Source organism: Corvus brachyrhynchos, unplaced genomic scaffold (genome assembly GCF_000691975.1).
Source record: "Corvus brachyrhynchos isolate BGI_N302 unplaced genomic scaffold, ASM69197v1 scaffold116, whole genome shotgun sequence".
In the NCBI taxonomy this organism is placed as follows: domain Eukaryota; kingdom Metazoa; phylum Chordata; class Aves; order Passeriformes; family Corvidae; genus Corvus; species Corvus brachyrhynchos.
In genome coordinates this window covers 8,679,125-8,698,085 of record NW_008240221.1, presented here as the reverse complement: position 1 = coordinate 8,698,085, position 18,961 = coordinate 8,679,125, and the positions used below count along the sequence as shown (strand labels likewise).

Sequence of the window (18,961 nt, the reverse complement as noted above, 5' to 3'; positions counted from 1 at the left end):
ATTTGTATTGTCATTATTACTATTACATGGACTCTATCTGCAAAGTGTTAAGGATTCTTCCTTGCTGGAGAATGTGATGCTTAGGGGGTTCCTGTCAGATTTTCCTGTGTGTGTTTTGTTTTGGATTTTTTTAATGGGTAAAATATTCTCGATTTCTTCTTTGTGTCTGAACAGTGGTGTGAAAACAGTTTGGATTCAATGTTGTATTTTCCTGTTCTAATGACAGCTACTGCTTAGCATGAATCATGATCCCTTAAGGGTAAATATACAACAATGGGTGTCTGCTTTTTAATTTTAGATTAAAGAGAATTATACAACAGAAATTTCTGTGAAGGCTAACTTGAGCAAGAAAGTATTTTGTGAACCTATTTGCACTTTGTGAGACACATCTTTTCAACTCCAGCTATCTCTGTTGTTACCTGTACAGAGATCCCACTAAACAGTTTGTGCTGTAATTGCAGCTCATGTTTGTAAGTCTTGTTTGTCTTCCAGTATGCCTGCTAAGCATATCTGTAGTAGATGTCTTACTGCTGTTTCTGGAAAAATCTGTGTGGGCCTCATGATGAGGAACATATCAAGACTGTTTTCCAGTAGAGAATGTTATTGTGATGAAGGATTCATTTTGCTACTCCTGTTGTAGATGAAGACTAAAGCCGTGGAGCTGTGATATTGAGGAATATCAAAATGGAAATAGCAGGAAAATGCAGAACACCTCACAGCAGATTTGTCAAGTCGATGACTTGATGCCCAGTGCTTTCCCCTGCATTAACCCTGTGGGCTGAGGACTGGGTAATGCTGAGTCTGCAGAAAAAACCTATTGAGAAATAAAGGGAGACACCTCTAATGCGCTGCCAGGGTTTTGCACCTAAGAGAACACAACCATGGGCACTTTAGGTGGTGTGGTGATTTCCCTGTGTCTTACATCATGCTGACTGTCTCCCCAAGAAATGGGGAGTTTTCTCCAGCTGAGTGAGTGGCAATCTTCATTTCCCATGACAGCGCTCTACCAGCACAGCACAGGCTGCCTTGAGCAGCCTGAGCCACCTTCTTTCTTAGATTTGTGTGGGGGAAAAGTGCAACAATTAGAGACTGCTGTGAGAACCTAGCCTGAAGTTGGGCAGCCTATTTCAGTACTGTTAACCCTGTCTTGGTTGTGGCTTCCGGGGTTTTCAGTTTTTCTCTTCAAACCAAGACTCAAGGACATCATCAGGCATAGAAATTTGGTATTTACAATCTTGTCTAAGACACCTTCATTTATTTTCATAAGCTTAGTCAACACCTTGAGATGCTTTATCTGTTGATGGAATTTTAAGAGTTGTAGACAAGCAAGGTGATGTCCAGGTTCACTGTGGCTCTACTCTTCAGCTCTTCTAAAAGCTTTGTTTAGTGCCATTTTGGGATGAGATATCATCTTATCTATTAACCTTTCGATATGTGGGAAAATTCAAGGACACTTCCCTCCATGGTTGGACAAGGATTTGTATAAAGCTTCTTGTCAGATGTTCCAGCAGCCTGTGAGATACACAAAATCCATTTGAATATCAGTAAAATCTTTTAAAGACATGACAGTAGTATTCTCTCTACCTCAGAGGTGTCTGTTTATACTAAAAATCAGGAACTGCCTTCCTGGTTATATATATAAAAGAGAAAAAAAATCTTCAAGTGTTTTATCGACACCTCTTTGCCTTTTAAGTGGATATTTTATGACCACATGCTTTTCCCCTGGTATTTGGGATGTTATTTTTATATCCCTGTTAACACAAGTTGAAAGAAGATCAATCTTCTTTGTTTATGCTTAATGTCTTCTGCAATTTCAACAGGTGAATGACAAAAGTGTAAGGGAAAAGAGAAGTCTGCTGTGATTTGTTTTTATAGGAAAATAGGAACAATAACAGAAATGTACTGTAGATAGTTATTTACATTTCAAATAAATGTTAAGTCAGTGCTAATAAGTAACCTCATTATATTTGGTCACTGATAGAAAGGCAGAAATCTTTTTTTTTTTCTATATATTCAATGACAGCTAGTATTTTAAAACTCTACTGTTTTTGTGACTTAAAGCAGCAACAATTTGCTATTAATACTGAAAAACTAAGAAAATTGACATTTACTTTTTTTGTCCCAATTAATTTTCTCTCCTTGGCATGTTCCTCTGCTTTTTCTTTTAAATGTCAATGTCTTCAGTAAATGCTATGCACCTAAATCCAGAGCAAAACATGTTCTGACAATGCTCTAATGATGTGGAAAGCTTAAAGAAGTTCAAGCCTTGGCTTCTGCCAAAAGTCTATTTGAGTCTTTAGACAGCCACTTCCATATCATTTCTGCTTTTATTTGTGCCTGTGAGCCCAGAAACACCTAAAGACAGTGTTAGCTAGAATGTTAGAAGGCCATGTGCTTCAAAAGGAATGCTTTAAAGCATAAATAAGGTGGGTCTCTCCTTATCATGACATCAAGTACTGTAAGAGAGCAAGCCTGGGCTGATGTTGGTGTATAAAGAAGCAAAAAGTCAGGGGCTTGATCAGGGAAGAGGGTTCAGAAAGACCCAGCTTCTGTAACTCATTAGAAACAGACAGCTTTATTGGGATCTGTGAATCCTCTTTCCGGTTTCCTGCCTGTTAAAGGCAGTAAGAGGATTTGTGGTTGCATGACAGATAAGTTGGGGAGAGAAAGTTAGTCAGACACTGGCTCCTTGAAAGCTGGGGGTGTATTTATGCTCTTGTGGGGTATTTTTTAGCTACTGTTAGGCAGAGTTAGAAAGATAGCTCCCGGCTTCCCTAGTCAGAGGGGATATGGCAGCTCCCAGATAAGCAGCTCTCCCAAGGAACTGGCTGAAGCCCATTTGCAGGAGGATTTCTTTGTCCCTAGCACACCTATGTGCAGCCCAAATGTGTTACCATAAAACCTCTTGGCACCTACATGGTGCTCCTCAGCATAGAATTTCAAAGCCCTGTGTGTGCGCGGGCGGCCCCAGGCTCCCCTCTGCTTTGGGGGTGGGGGGGGTGTGAGCTCTGTGGATTACAGAGCTGGGGCTTGCCTAAGGAGTTTCTTCCACGTGTGAGCCTTTAACCACTGGGGAATATTCTCTCCAAGGTACTTATCCTTACCCTCAAGAGGGGATTTGGCCTCCTTGCTCTCCTCAGGGTCTATGTCTAGGTATTGCTGCTGCTGGCAGACAACACTGCTGCATCCTTTGTACAGAGTAGGCAGAGAAGTAGTCATGCTCCTGGATTCAGGTGGAAAGCCCATGGTGCTGTGTGAGGCTGTCAAGCCTCCTGAATCCTGGGCTAGTGCCCTACCTGCAAGGCCTCCTCCTCTGCATTTCTGTGCCTCCTGCTAAATAGAGCAGTATGATATCCGCCCAGCTGCCCCAGAACAGCCTCTGGTCCCTGAGATAGAAAAAGAAACCCAGAGCCTATTCTAGTTGGTACCAGGAACTGCTCCCTCCAGCAGCACCAAGTGCCTGGCTCATGGCACCAAAGGAGTTAACTGGTACAAAATCCATTATATGTAACTGCCTCCTCTGCCCTGCCTTTTCCTTCCATAATAAAAGATTTAGGGTGGACATGGGGCTGAAATCACTCTTTTCCCTGGCTTCTGAAACTTTTAGCACTCTGTGGTTACGCCTGGTTCCCCCTCAGCAATTCACTCAGAGAGGAGGCAAGGGCACAACTCTGAGCATGAAGAACAGCTCAGGAAGCAGCTGGTGGGGTCCTGTCATCTCACCTGTTTTGGTGCCACGTGCTCATTTCTCTTGCTCTCAGCCTGCTTCTGGGCTGTTTCTCTCTGGCTCAGTGAAAAGTGTACGTCTTTAAGTCCAGAAATACTTGTTTAAAAGGCAAAAAATGTACTTATGTGCAGCAACTGATGGTAATCACCTTATCAGTAAACCGAGAGTGAAGGAGTAGTAGTTCAACCGAGTTGCCAGGCTTCTGTATCTCAAGGCTTTTCCTGAAGTTGTAAAATCTATTTCAATTAACTAATTTCTTTAGAAGGAATTTCAGTGACGTGCTAACCTGCAAAAGGGTGAGCTCTTGGGGACAGAAGAGTTAATTTTATTGTGTAGGACTAACCCCAGTTCCCTTTCCTGTGTCTTTTTAGAATGATAAACAACTTTATCCCTTAGAGTGGAATTTATTTTTTCTGCCATAGCCTTTCAGCTGTTTTAGCTTTATTTATGTGTTTACTTTTAATATACTGTGTTGAGAGAAGGTGCTTTTATGTGAGATATGTTCTCTACTTCTGTGACTTGTGCAACTTTTTCAGACTGAGGTTCAAATTTTTGCCTCTCTTCTACAGACTGTTGTGGTGTTGCTGTCAGAATTCACTACAGCTTTATGGACCTTACAGTCCTGAATGTTAGATCTCATAGCCCTAAGTGGGGAGCTTGATCTCTTTCATGTTGCTTGGATATCTTAAACTCCTGGGCCTAAAGGAAAAAGAAGATGAACCTTAACTGTATTCAATTTTATTGAGAGTAATGAAATCCAACATCTAATAGCAGCAGGCCTTGTGCTGTTCTGTACTGTGAATACAGTAGTTCTGATAATTTTCTCTGGATCAGCAAAATATGTATGCCAAGTGGGGGGAAGAATTACAAAAGGTGGGGCTTATAGAGATGCTTTATGTTAGGCAGAGCAAGAATTCATTTCTTTCTGGGAGGGGAGGAACAAACCTGACTTATCCTGGGAAACCTCAGTCACAGACAGGTACTAAACCTACTTCTTCCTCCTATCCACACCTTCTCACACCTAAGTTGCTCCCACCCCCCGCACAGGTGAAAGGAGTGCATGAGTACAACCTATTCTAATAAACTATCTGCATTGTGGATGTGGGCTTTGGCCCCACTGTGGCACAGTGATTTAGTGCAGCTCTTTCCCCAAGGTCAGCTGTGAGGCAGTCCTGTCTTACCAGAGCCTGGGGCAGTGATCCCTGGAATGCTGGGGCCAGGGAGTAGGCACAGCCAAGGTCTGGTTCACTGACACAAAGGCAGTACAATGTTCTTCTGAGGCTCACAGCCTTGCCTTGGTGATTACCTAGAGCTCCACCTTGGACTTGCAGGGAGACAGAGGAACTCCCCCAGCACCTAAAAAGTTACAGCCTAGCTAGCTCAGAGTCTTTACCTCCCTCTTTTATGGGGGTGATGGGAAATTCTGACTGAGCCACTCCTCAAAGGTGCAGGGTACCAGCTCCTGGGACACTTTCTCCATACAGCAGTGCTCAGCTTTGTCAGCAGAAGATCAGTTATCAGTTTTTGTTTGCAGATGGGTAAACTGAGGCAGCAATGCTGGATGACCAGCCAAGGTCATAAATAAAGTAACAATGAAAGCAGATCCTTTTAACTCCTTGTTTCTCTGCTTTACTCATGATGCTGTGGGTTGCCATAGCTGCAGATCATAGTCTCTACCTGTAGTTTCAGGTGTGGAACATTTAAAGCACAAGGTTAAAAGTCTTCCCACAAATAGACTTTTGGGTCTTTAAGAAAGAATGCAGGAGCAAGCTTTCAGTTATGGTTCTGTGCAAAGTCCCATGGGTATTGTGTCAATCCTTTGCAAAATAGATCCAGATTGACCTTCGCTATGTGGCAAACCTGCTCAAATCTGGATCAGCTGCACAGACTTACACTGAGGAATGCTCTGCTGACATTAGTGTTGCCACCTCATATCTTGAATTTGACAATTTTATAGGTCTTTAAAAGATTTTTCTGTTTCTATTCTTGCTGAAACACTAAAGCCTGTAACAAATCTAACATGGTTTAAGTACAAACAGAAGCATATAGGATAGGCTTAAATGTGGTTCTGTCTGAGTGTCAGTGCAAGTTGCATAAATTTGAGGGTAGTTGCTTTTTTGGGATAGTGCTGGATTTCATTCTGATTGCCCCAATATGCACATACCATGTGAGAGGAGCACTGAATTAGCTTAGGCTGATCCTTGGAAGAAAAAATGTACAAAGATGATTGTATTTTTCCAACAAACAGAGGGAAGGAAAAAAAAAAAAGAGGATGCAATAAAGTTTTAGCTTTGCAATGCTCTGCTACAGGATTTATACACAAACTTAAACCATCTGCCCCACACAGACATGGTGATCTGTGGGGAGACAAATCTGTTACCTTCTAGCTGCTGCTGTCTTTATGCCTTACATCTTCCCCAGCAGAAAACATTAATATGACTTAATTAGCTCCCCACGACTGAGGTTTGCTCCTCTCTGGTTTGCTTCATAGGTTAAGTCTTATGAATCAGTCAGGCAATGAGATTTACAAAGCAGTACATAGTTCTGGTGCTGTGGTGCCTATCAGCTGAAAGTCAAAGTAATTAAAGATCAAAACTACATCTTCAGTTGTTTTGGTTCTTTTTTTTTTTGGAAGTGTTTTGTGTGTGTGTGTTACAGGACTGGGACTCGCTGCAGGAAACAGCTGCTCTGATGACTAAATAAAATAACAGGTTTAATAAAATGGCATGATTACCAGAGCCCCCCTAGATTTCAGTACACCTTGAGAATAAAACTTTACATTTTTGTGAAACCTGAATCAATTTATTTAATGTCAGAGTAGGATATCTCAACCTAATCTTATTTCTTCAAGAAATTTGATGTACAAATGCCTTTCATCATTTATCAGCATTGAAGAAGGGTTTTTTTACACATTAAATACAGAAAAATTATATACTTCTGTATATATTAATAAAGAGAGGAGTTAACAGCAATTTATCTATACAAAATGTCAGTTTGCTTATATTCCATTTGCAATATTTAGCAGTCATCACTAGATTTTACTTATCTATCAATCAGATTTATAATACAGGATACAGACTATGACACTGATATTTATTTGTTTACATGCAAAGATGTTCTCACTATTACTTATTTTCTTGATTTTTAGGTACAGTGGAAACATGGATAAATAGACAATACTTGAACTAAATACATGTTCTTCCTTATCCTATTATTAAAGTGCCTACAAATCAATACACTTAGTATTCTTACAAAGTTGTTGTCATTTTTTTAAAATGCAGTTTAACACCTATGGATTTACTATTGTCCTTATAAAATAAGATCAGTCAGAACAGTGATATGTAAATCCTAGGAAGATCAGTTGGCTTTTTTTTTACTTTTGTATCAGACTAGGTTTAATATTTCTCAAAAGCTTATTTAGAAAAAAAAGTAAAATAAAAAAAAGGCAAAGAGCAAGGCTTCTGTCTCAGCAACCTGCAGCTCAGGTTTTCAGGCAATCCTACATCACCTTCCAGCATTGCGTCCCACGTACAGCGGTGGCTCCCCTTCCCTTGCGCTGTCCTTCTCTCACACCCTGCCCCACTGCACGACGAGGAAGAAATTTCGATGGTTTTTTGTTTGTAAAGACCCTGAGCGTGCCACGGCGGCTGCTCCCGGCGGGCTCTACACCCGCTTGACGCTGTTGAGGAGCTCGGTCAGTTCGCTGATGTACTTGATGGTGTACTTCAGGGTCTGGATTTTGGTGAGGGGCTGGCCCCGCTGGCTGTAGATGGGGGGCAGGTAATTGCGCAGCGTGTGGAGCGCGTCGGCCAAGGTCCTCATGCGCAGCTTCTCCCTCTCGCTGGCCTTCCTCCTGCGCTGGGCAGACATCCGCACCTTGGTGCCCTTGGGCAGCCGGGCCTGCCCGGGGCTGGGCAGGTAGGCGGGGGGGAAGTCCACCAGGCCGTATCCCACCAGGCCGCTGCCGCCGCTGCCATAGGGGGTCTCTGCGGCCGCCGGACAAGGGGACGAGGAGTAGGACTCGAAGGAGGGTGTCGGGGACAAGCTGTGCGGGGGCGAGATGGGGTGCAGCTCGAAAGACCCAGCAGAGCTTTTCCAGTCCCAGGATGATAAGCAGGCGGAATGTTCCGAACCCAAAGCATCTTCCATGTTTATCAATGTCTCGTGCAATTTGTCCATGCTGGAGGAGCACTGGGGAGAAGCAATGCCCTCTGTCCACCAGCAAAGGCGGGAGCCGCCGGCTGCCGAGACCTTTTTATGATGGAGGGAGGAAAGTGACAGAGTGGGAACACGGGTTTGGTGCGAGGAGTTCAAAGGAGCACCAGAAGTGCTAAGATAGAAAATGAACTCCTGATGTGCTAGTTTTTTCTCAGTGATAATTATCAACCTTCAGCTAAAAAGCCTTTAAGCTAACAGGCAACAGCAAGAAAGGGAGAAAAAAAGATTATCTTCTTGCAGCTAAACCAATTAAGGCGGTGCATCTACATTGAGTGTTGCACTGGGGATAAAAGTGGTGAGAGAGGAAAAAGAAAATTAACCATTTTACAAAACAATTTACAGATCTAGAATTTATAGGTTGCTGAGACAAACCTTAAATTTACGCTGTCAAGCCCTGATTTCTGGGTGACTGAATGTGATGGCACTACAGCAGTGAATATGTGATCCATGCTCACTGCTGCTGAGGTAGTCTCTTATCTGCATCTTAATTGTGAAAGTCAAAGATGGTTTGTTTGGATTTTGTGAGTGTTGTGGCTCTGTGGATTTCCCTTCTCGTGAGAATGCAACAGGATCATTTTGGTTTTCAACACGTGAAAGGAGGAAAGAACTACAATGCATTCCTGTGCAGTTTGTAGCTCTATTTGCTACTTTAAAACATCAAAAAAGGAAATCAAAAAGGAAATTTGTAATTGTAAACAAGATCAAAGTCCCATTAAAAAATAAGAAAATGTAATTAAAAAGAAAGATTTAAGAAATAAAATATGCAGTGTATAAGCTTTGGGTCGAGATAAATGTTTTACATAGAAATTTAATTCAAAGTAATATACAGATTATATATGTGTTAGAGAAGACTAGAAGCTACTTCTGTAAAATTTTCTACTTCTAGGAATCTGTTCTTCTGCCAAAAAAAACCCTTTTCCAGCCTGATTCAATGCAACCGTGTTGTATGTTACACAGTTCAAGTGAAAATGTGTAACTTAATAAATTAATATCATTAATAACAAGCACTTTTTATCTCTATACTTCAGTACAGCTCACAGTGATGACTAATGTTCTCTATTACTGTGGGGAAAATGGATAAGTGGAGGCAAGGAGGACCTTTCCCCAAATCACACAACAAAGCATTAGGAGAGCCAGGAAAACTGTCCAAAACTCCTGAGCTCTGCAGCTGTTGAGCAGCTCAGCTCCCAGCCATGACTTTGTGTTGACACATAATGGAAGCAAAATCTAATACATAATAAAAAGAAGGTGAGAAAGTGTCAACCTAGAGGAAAAATCAAAACAGGATTTATTTTAGAGTTTCCTCCTGTGTAACGATCTCTGTGTGCTCCATAATCCACTCCAAATAAAGGCAGGGAATGCCTCTGAATGGCACAGAGCCAAAGCATGCTGAGATTTTCTGGAACATGCCACTTCTTTTTGTGAAATCCTCACTACAACCACACAGAAAAAACCCAATCCAATACTCAGCATAGTTACTGGAAAGCTTTTGTGAGTTTTTATGAGTTTGTTATCAAAACATTAAGAGGCAGCTTATGGGACACTTACTGATTTTATTCTGAAAAAGTACCAAAAAGTAAAGGATTTTTGCATTTCAGCCTGGACTGAGATAGTTTGACTATCATGACATCTACCTCCCACAAGAACTCAGGGCACAACTCCCACAGACACAATTGCTTTCTGTTTTATGGTTACCCCATCATTTTCTGAGCTCTTCTTTGGTCCTTCTTTAAGGAAAATGACCTGAAACAGTCCTAAGAAGCAGAGATGTCTACTAAAAACTAAAATTAAGAAATATGAAGGACAGGTATTTTCTGTGACTTCAGTGATCTGAATGGTTTCATTGAGTACCACGACAATGGTCACAATGTCATAAGTTAGACACAAGGTCTAATTTTGCATAAATAGGGAACTTGCTCTGTCCCACTCTTTTTCCTTTTTCCTGCCCATATTTCTGTTTATAGTGTCTTTTCCATTTGTCAGGTCCCCTGCTCTTATTTCATGTCAGTCTTTTTTCTGTTTTTCCTGTTATCACAGCAGTTAAAAGACTACAAATAGAAAAATATCAGGGGGTGGAGCTGGAAGAGGAAGAACTTTTGTCAGGGTGTGAAAAGAAAAAAGAAGCTTCCAAATATATGTCTGTATATATGTATATATACATGTCTACATGTACATAATGTATGTATTTGTAATATATAAATATATAAAAAATACTCATAGTGAGCACATATAAAACTGTTCTGCGCAGCAATTTTCATTTTGGAACAAAATGGTAATTTAGTGCAGTCAAATTTAGAAGCAAAAACTTCAACAAGTCACTTGTTTGCTGACTGTAAATAATGTACTTCACCAGTTAATTTCTGGGTAAACCATAGAAAGTGTTGCTCAGACACCAAGGGAGGAAAAGATTTTGTGCATGTCCAAGATTTTGTACAGATTTTTGCTGTGAATGGCAGATGAACACATTCTGATTTCATCTCTATGTTCTTTTATATATTGGGATTCAGATGAGGTTAGGCAGGGAGGAGGAATGCAAATTATAGCAATAGCTATATCTTTTCTTATATCTTATGAGTAAATATTTAGAGCAACCAAGGCAGGATATGAGAGTATGTAGATGACTGCTCTTGTTGCATGAAAAATCACTGGCTCTTATAAGCTTATGCTCTCGTAAACTGTTACACAAGCAAGAGAAAATTACAGGCTTTTCTATATTAATAGATAATATGGGGTTAATGCCTTGCAGTTGTTGTGCATCCTTTTTATGACCATCGTGCTCCCTGACACTGTTTTAGCTTGGACACACCTATTTATGTCCCAAACACTGCCTGACTGTGGTCCAGGAGAGGCCACCGAGGGCACAGGGGTGGGCAAAGGGTTTCCCCAGGCTAAAGCAAGAGTTGCCACAACACGTCTTCAGAGCCAAAGAAGGGGCTGTGGCCCTGTTTGCTCTGCTGTTGGAGATGCAGGCAGAGGTTCTGTTTGGAAAACTTGCCACTCATTTCTAGCCACAGGCCCCCGGTTCCCTAAACAAACTCAAATGAAGTGTGCCTCAGTTTTGGCTGAATTGGGAAGCTGTGTAATATCTCTCCATGATCCTGGTGCGATCCACAGCCTGCATAAGTCAGTAGAGTCTCATGGTATGTAGCTGTTCTTGGATTAGTTAGATTTGGACATTTGCACCCACAAGTATGAGAATTCTCACTTAGGAAATTATCTGGCAAAGTAGAGACAATTATAACCGGCAAAAATCAATGAGAACAGTTCTTAGTGTTATAACACTTTAAAAAGTATCATACAGAGGAATGCAAGGCTACAGGCTGGATACCAGGTTTATTTTTCTATACCCTATGACAATTGGGTGCTCTCATTAAAGTGCTAAGAAAGTCTAGTATTTCAGGTGGCCTCTTCTTAGACAGTAAATTCACAGCAAAAGAAAAAAAAAAGAAGTTTTGCGATCTTTATTTTATTCTGCCTCCTGCAAATTTTAGGAATTTCCTTTTTGTCCATTAATAATGTCACAACATTGAAGGAAAGTGAGATACAAGGCTAACACCAATGAAAGATGAACTGGCAAAAAAGGATAAGGCATTTTCTTCTTGACCAGTAGTTTGGATTTCCGTTTCAATAATCTATTCTGCAGTACAAAGGCTAACATCTCAATCTTCATCTCCTTTAGAATTAAATGTTCCCTGCTCATATTTTTGAATCCATTACAGGAACATAGATGCATAAAAGGAGAAAAAAAATTTCCATTTGAAAAAACTCAAACTACCCATGGCATAGAAAATTTTTAAATTTTTAAAGTAAGAAATCCAGATAATATGCCACAATTACGTATGGTAAAAAAATGCATTTTTGTGTACAGTAATTTACAACTGATCTAATCTTTCTTTCTGTATTAGAATGTATTTCCACCAGAGTGTGATTTTGGTAGGAGAAACAGACAGTGAGCAAAAAAAATTATGTTAGCTGGGAAGAATGCAGGCTGAAACAGAGTAAACATGGATAAATGTGTTTAAATAACACTAATCCCATCACAGTCAGCCTCCTTTATAATTAGGACAGAAGTCTAGGCTTATTTTTTACAAGAAGCAGCTCAGTAATATCCTTGTAGAGCACTTGGATGACACAGCCTCATCTTAAAGCTTGGAAAGTGAAAAAAAAAAAATACATCTCCCAAAAGCTTTTAAAGTCACTTCACCTCCTACTTTACAAGAGGTTTCCCAAGTATTGGCTGCAAAGCTGCCTGCTCGCTGCAGAGGTGGCTGTGGCCATCCTGGACAAGGAGTCAATCGCCACATATAAAATGTGGGCAAGCAGCTGCAGGTCTCACTAACTTCAGCAGACGCAGCAGGTGTTCGACACTTCTGAAAAACAGTGTTGAACACCTCTGTTTACACCCAAGCCAGCAATAAAGGAAGGAAAGGATCCACCACATTTGTTATCCAGAGTCACATTAACCACCAGACAATGACTCTCTCCTTTTTAAGGTTTAGCCTCAATTTGGAAAGAAGAATTTTTTTTTTATTAGAATTTTTAGACTTTGAAGCTTCCTTCCTACTTGTGGAAGAACATTTAATCTGGGTCTAACCTCAACTGAAACAAATAATACTTCTAAATAAGCAAGCTGGTCAACAAATCCATGTCTTTGGGGGTTTTTGAGGTCAATATGCCAAAGAATGCAGATGCATAGCCACTTACAATTCCCAGACAGAAGGAAGGCAGTAAGAGAACAAGGACAATTTCTTAGTCCAGCCCTAAGAGAAGGAGCCCAAAACCCTTACTACAATCATTAAAAATGAAGTGTAAATTGGATGTCTAATTGTTATTAAACAATTAGACCATCTTTGGCCAAGCAAACCTGTGGCTAGCACAAGAGATAATATTTTTATCAATTTCTCGTAAGACCAGAATTAGGCTGGTTCTAGTGCTGTTAAAAAATCCTGCCATAAACATTTAAAACCTTCAATGTTCTCAACTCCAAAATGTCCAAACTGGACCCTGCTCATGAAGAAGAAACAGTCAAGTGAGTATCACTGATTTCTTCAGAGCCTTGCATAGTGAACAAGCATCTCTCTGGTGTGTTAGCCTGGCAGGATCAGACTTATCTATTTGCTTTACATCCTCAAATGTAAGGTATTTGATCCTCCAAATAGTGTCAGCCTCCATCGACTGACAAGTGACATCAGGTCTGCAATTCATTTAAAACATCTGATCTCCAAGCAACTGGCTTCCCAGATGAAAAGCCCTACATGTGGAATTTACACCTACCCACCTTTTAAGTAGAGAGTTTATTACCTAGTGGTTTTCAGCTGATATTTAGGAATGTCTTTTTAATACCCCTGTTAACAGAAGTTGAAAGGAGGTTTGACTGTGTGGTTGGTCTTTAATGTCCACTGGCTACTTCAGCCAGAAGGAAAGGGCAAAGCTGGGGGGGGGAAGGAGAGCCTAATAAGATTCATTTTGCTCAGAAATGAGAAGTAACAGATATTATCAAAATAATAGAAGCTGTTTCTGCAGGAGAACTCTATCATCACTTAGTGCAGCTTAATTATATCAGCTTTCACTTTTAGTTTTAAAAACTGCTGTCTGCTGTAATGGAGTGGATATATCTCAGTTTTTCATGGGAGATGTGGAGGGTTACCTGTTGCAAATATTTCAAGATCAGCAATGCCTCCTTCCCTATCGAAAAGCATACATTCAAATTTAATAAATTGTGAAGTACAATATATTTTTTCCCCAAGTGTTTCTTCTTCTGTCCCATGGACGGTGGGATGAACCATGTGTAACAGTGGTTTCACAGGCCTTATTAAAAAACTGCAATAGCACCTAAGGTTTGTACTCTTGCTTTTCAGATATTAAAATGGGTTTTCATGCATTCATTTTGCAACATGACGAATTTTCCAAAACTAGGTAAATCTTATAAGAAATTCCAATAGCCAGGAAAATTGCATTAAAAGCTCAGTTGTGACTATTTGTAGTCGAGTTGCAGAGCTGAAGCTGGCTGTTTGTGAAGGGAGCTATTTTTCAGTTGCTTTGATTATACTTCAGCTCAGGCTGTTGCTTTTTGTCCACTGAACCTCCTCATCAGTAACTGCTCATTTCTTCCTCCCCCGCATCCTAGCACTGATGTGCTGAATTTCTCTGTGCTGCTGACAGAAGCCATGTTTCATCTCCGTGCTAAATGAAGTTATGCTCTGGGCATAGCCTGCAGTTCAGTTTAATAATTATAAAATGGATCAATAGTCTGGATAAGAGACAACATACAAGTGTTAGATTAAACATTTTATTTAGCACTTACATATTTTACATTCTGAAATAAAATCCTGTGTGTCTGTTTGAGCACCTTTCAGGGCACGTCGTTAGCCAGCGGGTGGGGGCCATTGACTTCAAACTGCAATCACAAATTTCTTGGCAAGTTGCTAAATCTTAATTTTCATCACATTCAATCCCATCAAAAAATACCAAGTCTGTCCTTCAGGCAGAATCTGAAAGGGGTGTTAATTTGGGGATTTTTTTTTGCATTTGCTCAGGATGCGTCCATTAATTTTGCCTACTGAATTACACTCAGTCTTAAAACAGTCCCATGAATATATTTGAGTAAAATTGTTCACATTTTTTATAGGTAATGCTGCATATGCAAAGGTTTTCAAATGGTATTGAAATGTGGGTAGTGGTTAATCTCTTGGAGAGCAGAGCTTTCATCAGAGGGACTGGAGAAAATTATCTGGGAGCAGCCTTGGGATGTGCAAAGAAAGCAAAGGCAAATCCCTGTGCTGTGGGGATAATCTCCCTGAGCAGCACAGGCTCAGGGAGATAATCCAGGAGGCAGCTTCTCAGAAGACTGGGGAAGTCTGGTGGGTTGAAACACTGGAGCAAGTCCAGGGAAGGGTCACCAAGCTGGCCAGGGGACCAGCGAATGTGGTGTGTGGGCAGAGGGCAAGGGAGCTGGGTCTGCCCAGGGCAGGCCTTATCACTGCCTGCAACTACCTGATAGGAGGTGAAAAGAAGAGTAACCAAGCTCTTTGCAGGAGTTCACACTGAAAGAAAGAGGCAGCAAACACAATTTCTGAGTCTTAAAATCCTTTGACCTTTCAGTGATGCTCTATAGGTTTCCTGCTGGTGATAGAAGACACAGATATTTTTTCTGCTTGATTAGATTTTTGGACAGTTGTGTTTGGGTTACAAGGTCATAGTGCAGAGGTCTGTGTTCTCTACCACTGAAGACCCTGCTCCTTCTCTCTACCTCATGATCAACTTTTATTTTCCACCTCTTATCAATTTTTCTACCCCTAGCTTGTCCCATCTATCACTAAATATTATTCCTTTTCTTCTTTATCATTTAATTTCTCTCTCTCACTCTCTCTCTTTCTTTAAGGTTTCATCCACTTCATTTTCTGCGTCTCACTCTTTTTGATTCTTCTTGGTATCGGCAGTAGAAAACAATGCCTTTTCTTGACATCCCCTGCTCATATAAATCATACATCTGTATCTACTCAGTTGCATGGATATAGTCAACGTTAGAAGAAGGAAACAATTATCCACTTGAAACAGGTTTTTCAGGCAGTTCTAAGCACAGCTTATCAAGTAGTTATATAATTATAGTATATACTTACAGATAGGGACTCAGTTAAGGTTGTAAATTTGAAAAAAATAATTTACTTTAGGTCATTGCTGTTCAGAAAACTATTATATTATTTTTATTTCTATTTTTAAACACAGAAGAAAGTAAAAAACCTAAACTCCTACCAGGAATACTTATGTATGGGCCATTAAGTCAAACTTACGAATCTATCAGGTCAAACAAAAAGAAAGTAAAATGTAGAACTAGAGGGGAAAAAAGGATTACCAATCAAACCCTTAGATTGCCTTCATTTTGAGAGCCCATTTAGCTGTGTGCTGCTGTCCCCATCACTGTGAAGAAACACAGACATCTGTTTTGCACCCTGCCTGAGTTCCTGCTTAGTTAATGGTAATTGGGATGTGTAAAAGCGGTGCATGCATGAATAAGCAGGTAGATCTCACAACAGCAGGTATGCAAATCCAGGAGGCAGCTGGTCCTGGCTGCAGCTCCACTCTCTTAGGATCCAGTTTGCTGCAATCCAGGGAAAACAGTAAAGCACTGTCTGTAGAGACAGCACAATCAGGACAGGAAATCAGGTCACCAGTGTCCCCTTCTAGCCCTGCCACTGACCTGCATGATCACAAAGAGACTCTGTCTTCTGCTCTTGCTCCCCCAAATCTCTCCCTTCATCGGATCCAGGCTGTGTCAGGTCAGGGATTACCTCTCTGCAGAGATCTCTATAGTGCCCACCACAGCGGTCAGCTTAAAGACTGTATAAAATGGAGACGGAAATAGCAAGCAATTAAATCTAAATTCTCCAGTTGATACTGCTTAAAACCAGTTGGGCTTCCAGAGAAGTGATTCTCTATAGTAAATAGTGGCAAATGGGTTGTAGCAAAAATAAAAACAAAGAAGAAAAAAAAAAAAAAAGGAAAAAAAAGAAAAAAAGAGGAAAACGTTGATTTCCCTGACATTGACCTGCCCTGTCAGGCTGGGACGCGCATTCATCAGTCTCTCGGCTCTTATCTGACATTCTGTGATGAGTTGAAAGCAAAGTAACACAGATGGATGGCGTTCTCTTTTGAAGAACAAAATGTACCGGGAACTGAATTTTCAAGTACATTCAGCGTGAAGTTAACTCTTAGATTGAAGGAGCATCTTTTAAAGGAGACGGAGGAAAAAAAAAATCCCCAGGGACTCAGAAGGGCTATTGGGGCTTCCCTACTGATGTGCATCCAAAGTAAGCTAACATTTACATAGTCCCTGCTGCTTCCAGTGTACTCCAGACAATGGCTAATCAATACTCATTACACAGCTTTAAAAAGACCGAGTATTCTGGGGTGGTGAGCCGCATCCTCCCAAATAAAACCCAGAGCCTGAGGCTATTTGGCCAGACACCTCCATCCTTGGAGTTTTCCTGAGATCGGACTGGCTGTCCTCCTCCAAGGAACCTACCAAGCCTTATATTCTTTCAGAGGAAAACCTCAATCTGTAGAAATATCATTTGCTAATGGCACAGGAAGGAATTTCATCCAGGGGATTTTTAATTAGTGAACTCAGACTACTTGAGGAATCAAATCTGAGACGAGAATGAAATGAGGCACTGGCTCACACACCTGGAATTCATCATTATGATCCAGCAGAAGAATCAGCAAGTTACATGGAATTTTAAAGAATCATGAGGAATACAATAGCCCTGTTTCAAATACTCAGCTATATTCCTACTGAATCCTTAGACTCCCTATTTATTTTCGGGTCAAATAGTAAATATTAAGAACATATTTTATGTATCCTAGGGTTGTGTGTTTGATTATGCTTGCACATGCTCATGGTGCCAGTAACACCCTGATTTTTTTTCAAGGCTTCCTCTTTCAACCCAAAGATAGCTCTCTTGACCAGAGAGTTAATTTTTTGGGCGTTTTCAGCAAAACAAAAATATAAATAATATTTAATAAGTGGATCCATGGCTGCCACAGTCTTTTCTCGGGTTTACTTGGCATCAAAATTCTTCAAGTGTCCTGCAGCAAGAAGGTCCTTTCAATAATAAATTCAAACCTATAGAATAAGCCAATCTTAATAGCTAGTGGGCCATCAGACTGTATTCTTTAAAATTTTCCGTTAGGACTTTCTCTAATTTAAAATAAACTCTAATAAAAGATGTCTCAATGTATTTATTTCTAGTGTTATATAAAGACAACTCAAATTCAGCAATAAAATACTTTTTGGACACAAATAGTTTAATTATTTTTTTCTAGTGTACATCTTCAGAGTGACTCTCAGAGCTGCTTTTGCTCCAAGATCTTCCACCTGGCAAAATGTGCATGTAGGTGTCTGGCCAGGGGCACAAGCGCTGAGGGGAAAAGATCAAAGGCGTATAAATGTGTCAAACTTTCAAATGTAAATCACCTTCCATAATGCTGCTGAGAACAAATCCTTCATTATCACCATTCTGTGAAAGGCTTAAATTAGCCTGAATTAGCTGAAAAGAACAAGAAAAAGAAAGCCATCTATCTTCCTGTGAGTTTTATTACCTTTAGATTTATTTGGCTAATGGTTTGATAGCCCACTAATCCGAATATCTGCATAACAGATTCTTCAAATTATCCATAAATAAAATATGTGATCACGAAATGTTGCTATTAAAGTGAGATCTGTGACAATAGATTAATAAAAGAGCACTTACAATAAACCACTCCTTTTCATTGCCAAACTATGAGCTACTGTGATTGATATAATAGCAATTATCAACTGGCTTCTCAACTTGAATCTCATTTAGGGGAATTTTTTAATGTGCACTTCCTAAACTGTGTGTTCTCCAGATAGATGCTGTACCCATCTTTACTTTTGGCTGTCATTCTGCAAACATAATTACTTTCCTAAGAGGTACTATGTCTTGGGGTTTTTTTATGGATAGTTTCAGTGATGTAATAGAATATTTGAACAATCTAATTGACTAGAAGAGCAAGAGTTATAAACCCCAGAGTTTATAAATCGCAATATACTTTATTTATAAGAGAAAATCCTAGCACTGTATTTTCTTAAATGATCATCTGCAGAGAGGCTTTGTTAAGGGAACTTTATTTGGAACTTGAAAGAGGGTAGGCTGCTTTCAGAAAGCTCTTGATTGGGTTGGACAAGGTAGTGTCTGAGGGGAGCTGGCTGGGGACCCTGAGCTCTGTAAGTGTTTTCAGAAGGTGTCCTCGTGTGGGTCTGGTGAGACTTCCCAGAAATCTGTGCTGGTAACTTCTATCCTCCACCATTGGCACTTTGTACCTCACTGGCTCTTCTGTTGGTCAGATTTTTAATATATTCCCCCTCTGACACATTCATCCTGCCACAGTCACTTACATGGGTTATATTCCAAGTTATAACAGCAGTTAATCACAGATACAAACTCAGGTCTTTTCCCCAGGGTGAGTAACAAGGTTGTAAGATTTCCATACAAGAGG

At 40.4% G+C, this 18,961-nt stretch overlaps 1 protein-coding gene across 1 annotated transcript; it reads right to left on the bottom strand.

Moving 5' to 3' along the window:
* Window positions 1–6,516: 6,516 nt before the first annotated feature.
* Window positions 6,517–9,059, bottom strand: MSGN1 (mesogenin 1). Its single transcript, XM_017744932.1, has one exon. The coding sequence runs from the start codon at window positions 7,904–7,906 to the stop codon at window positions 7,391–7,393; it is 516 nt and encodes a 171-aa protein (XP_017600421.1). The 5' UTR covers window positions 7,907–9,059; the 3' UTR covers window positions 6,517–7,390.
* Window positions 9,060–18,961: the final 9,902 nt, after the last annotated feature.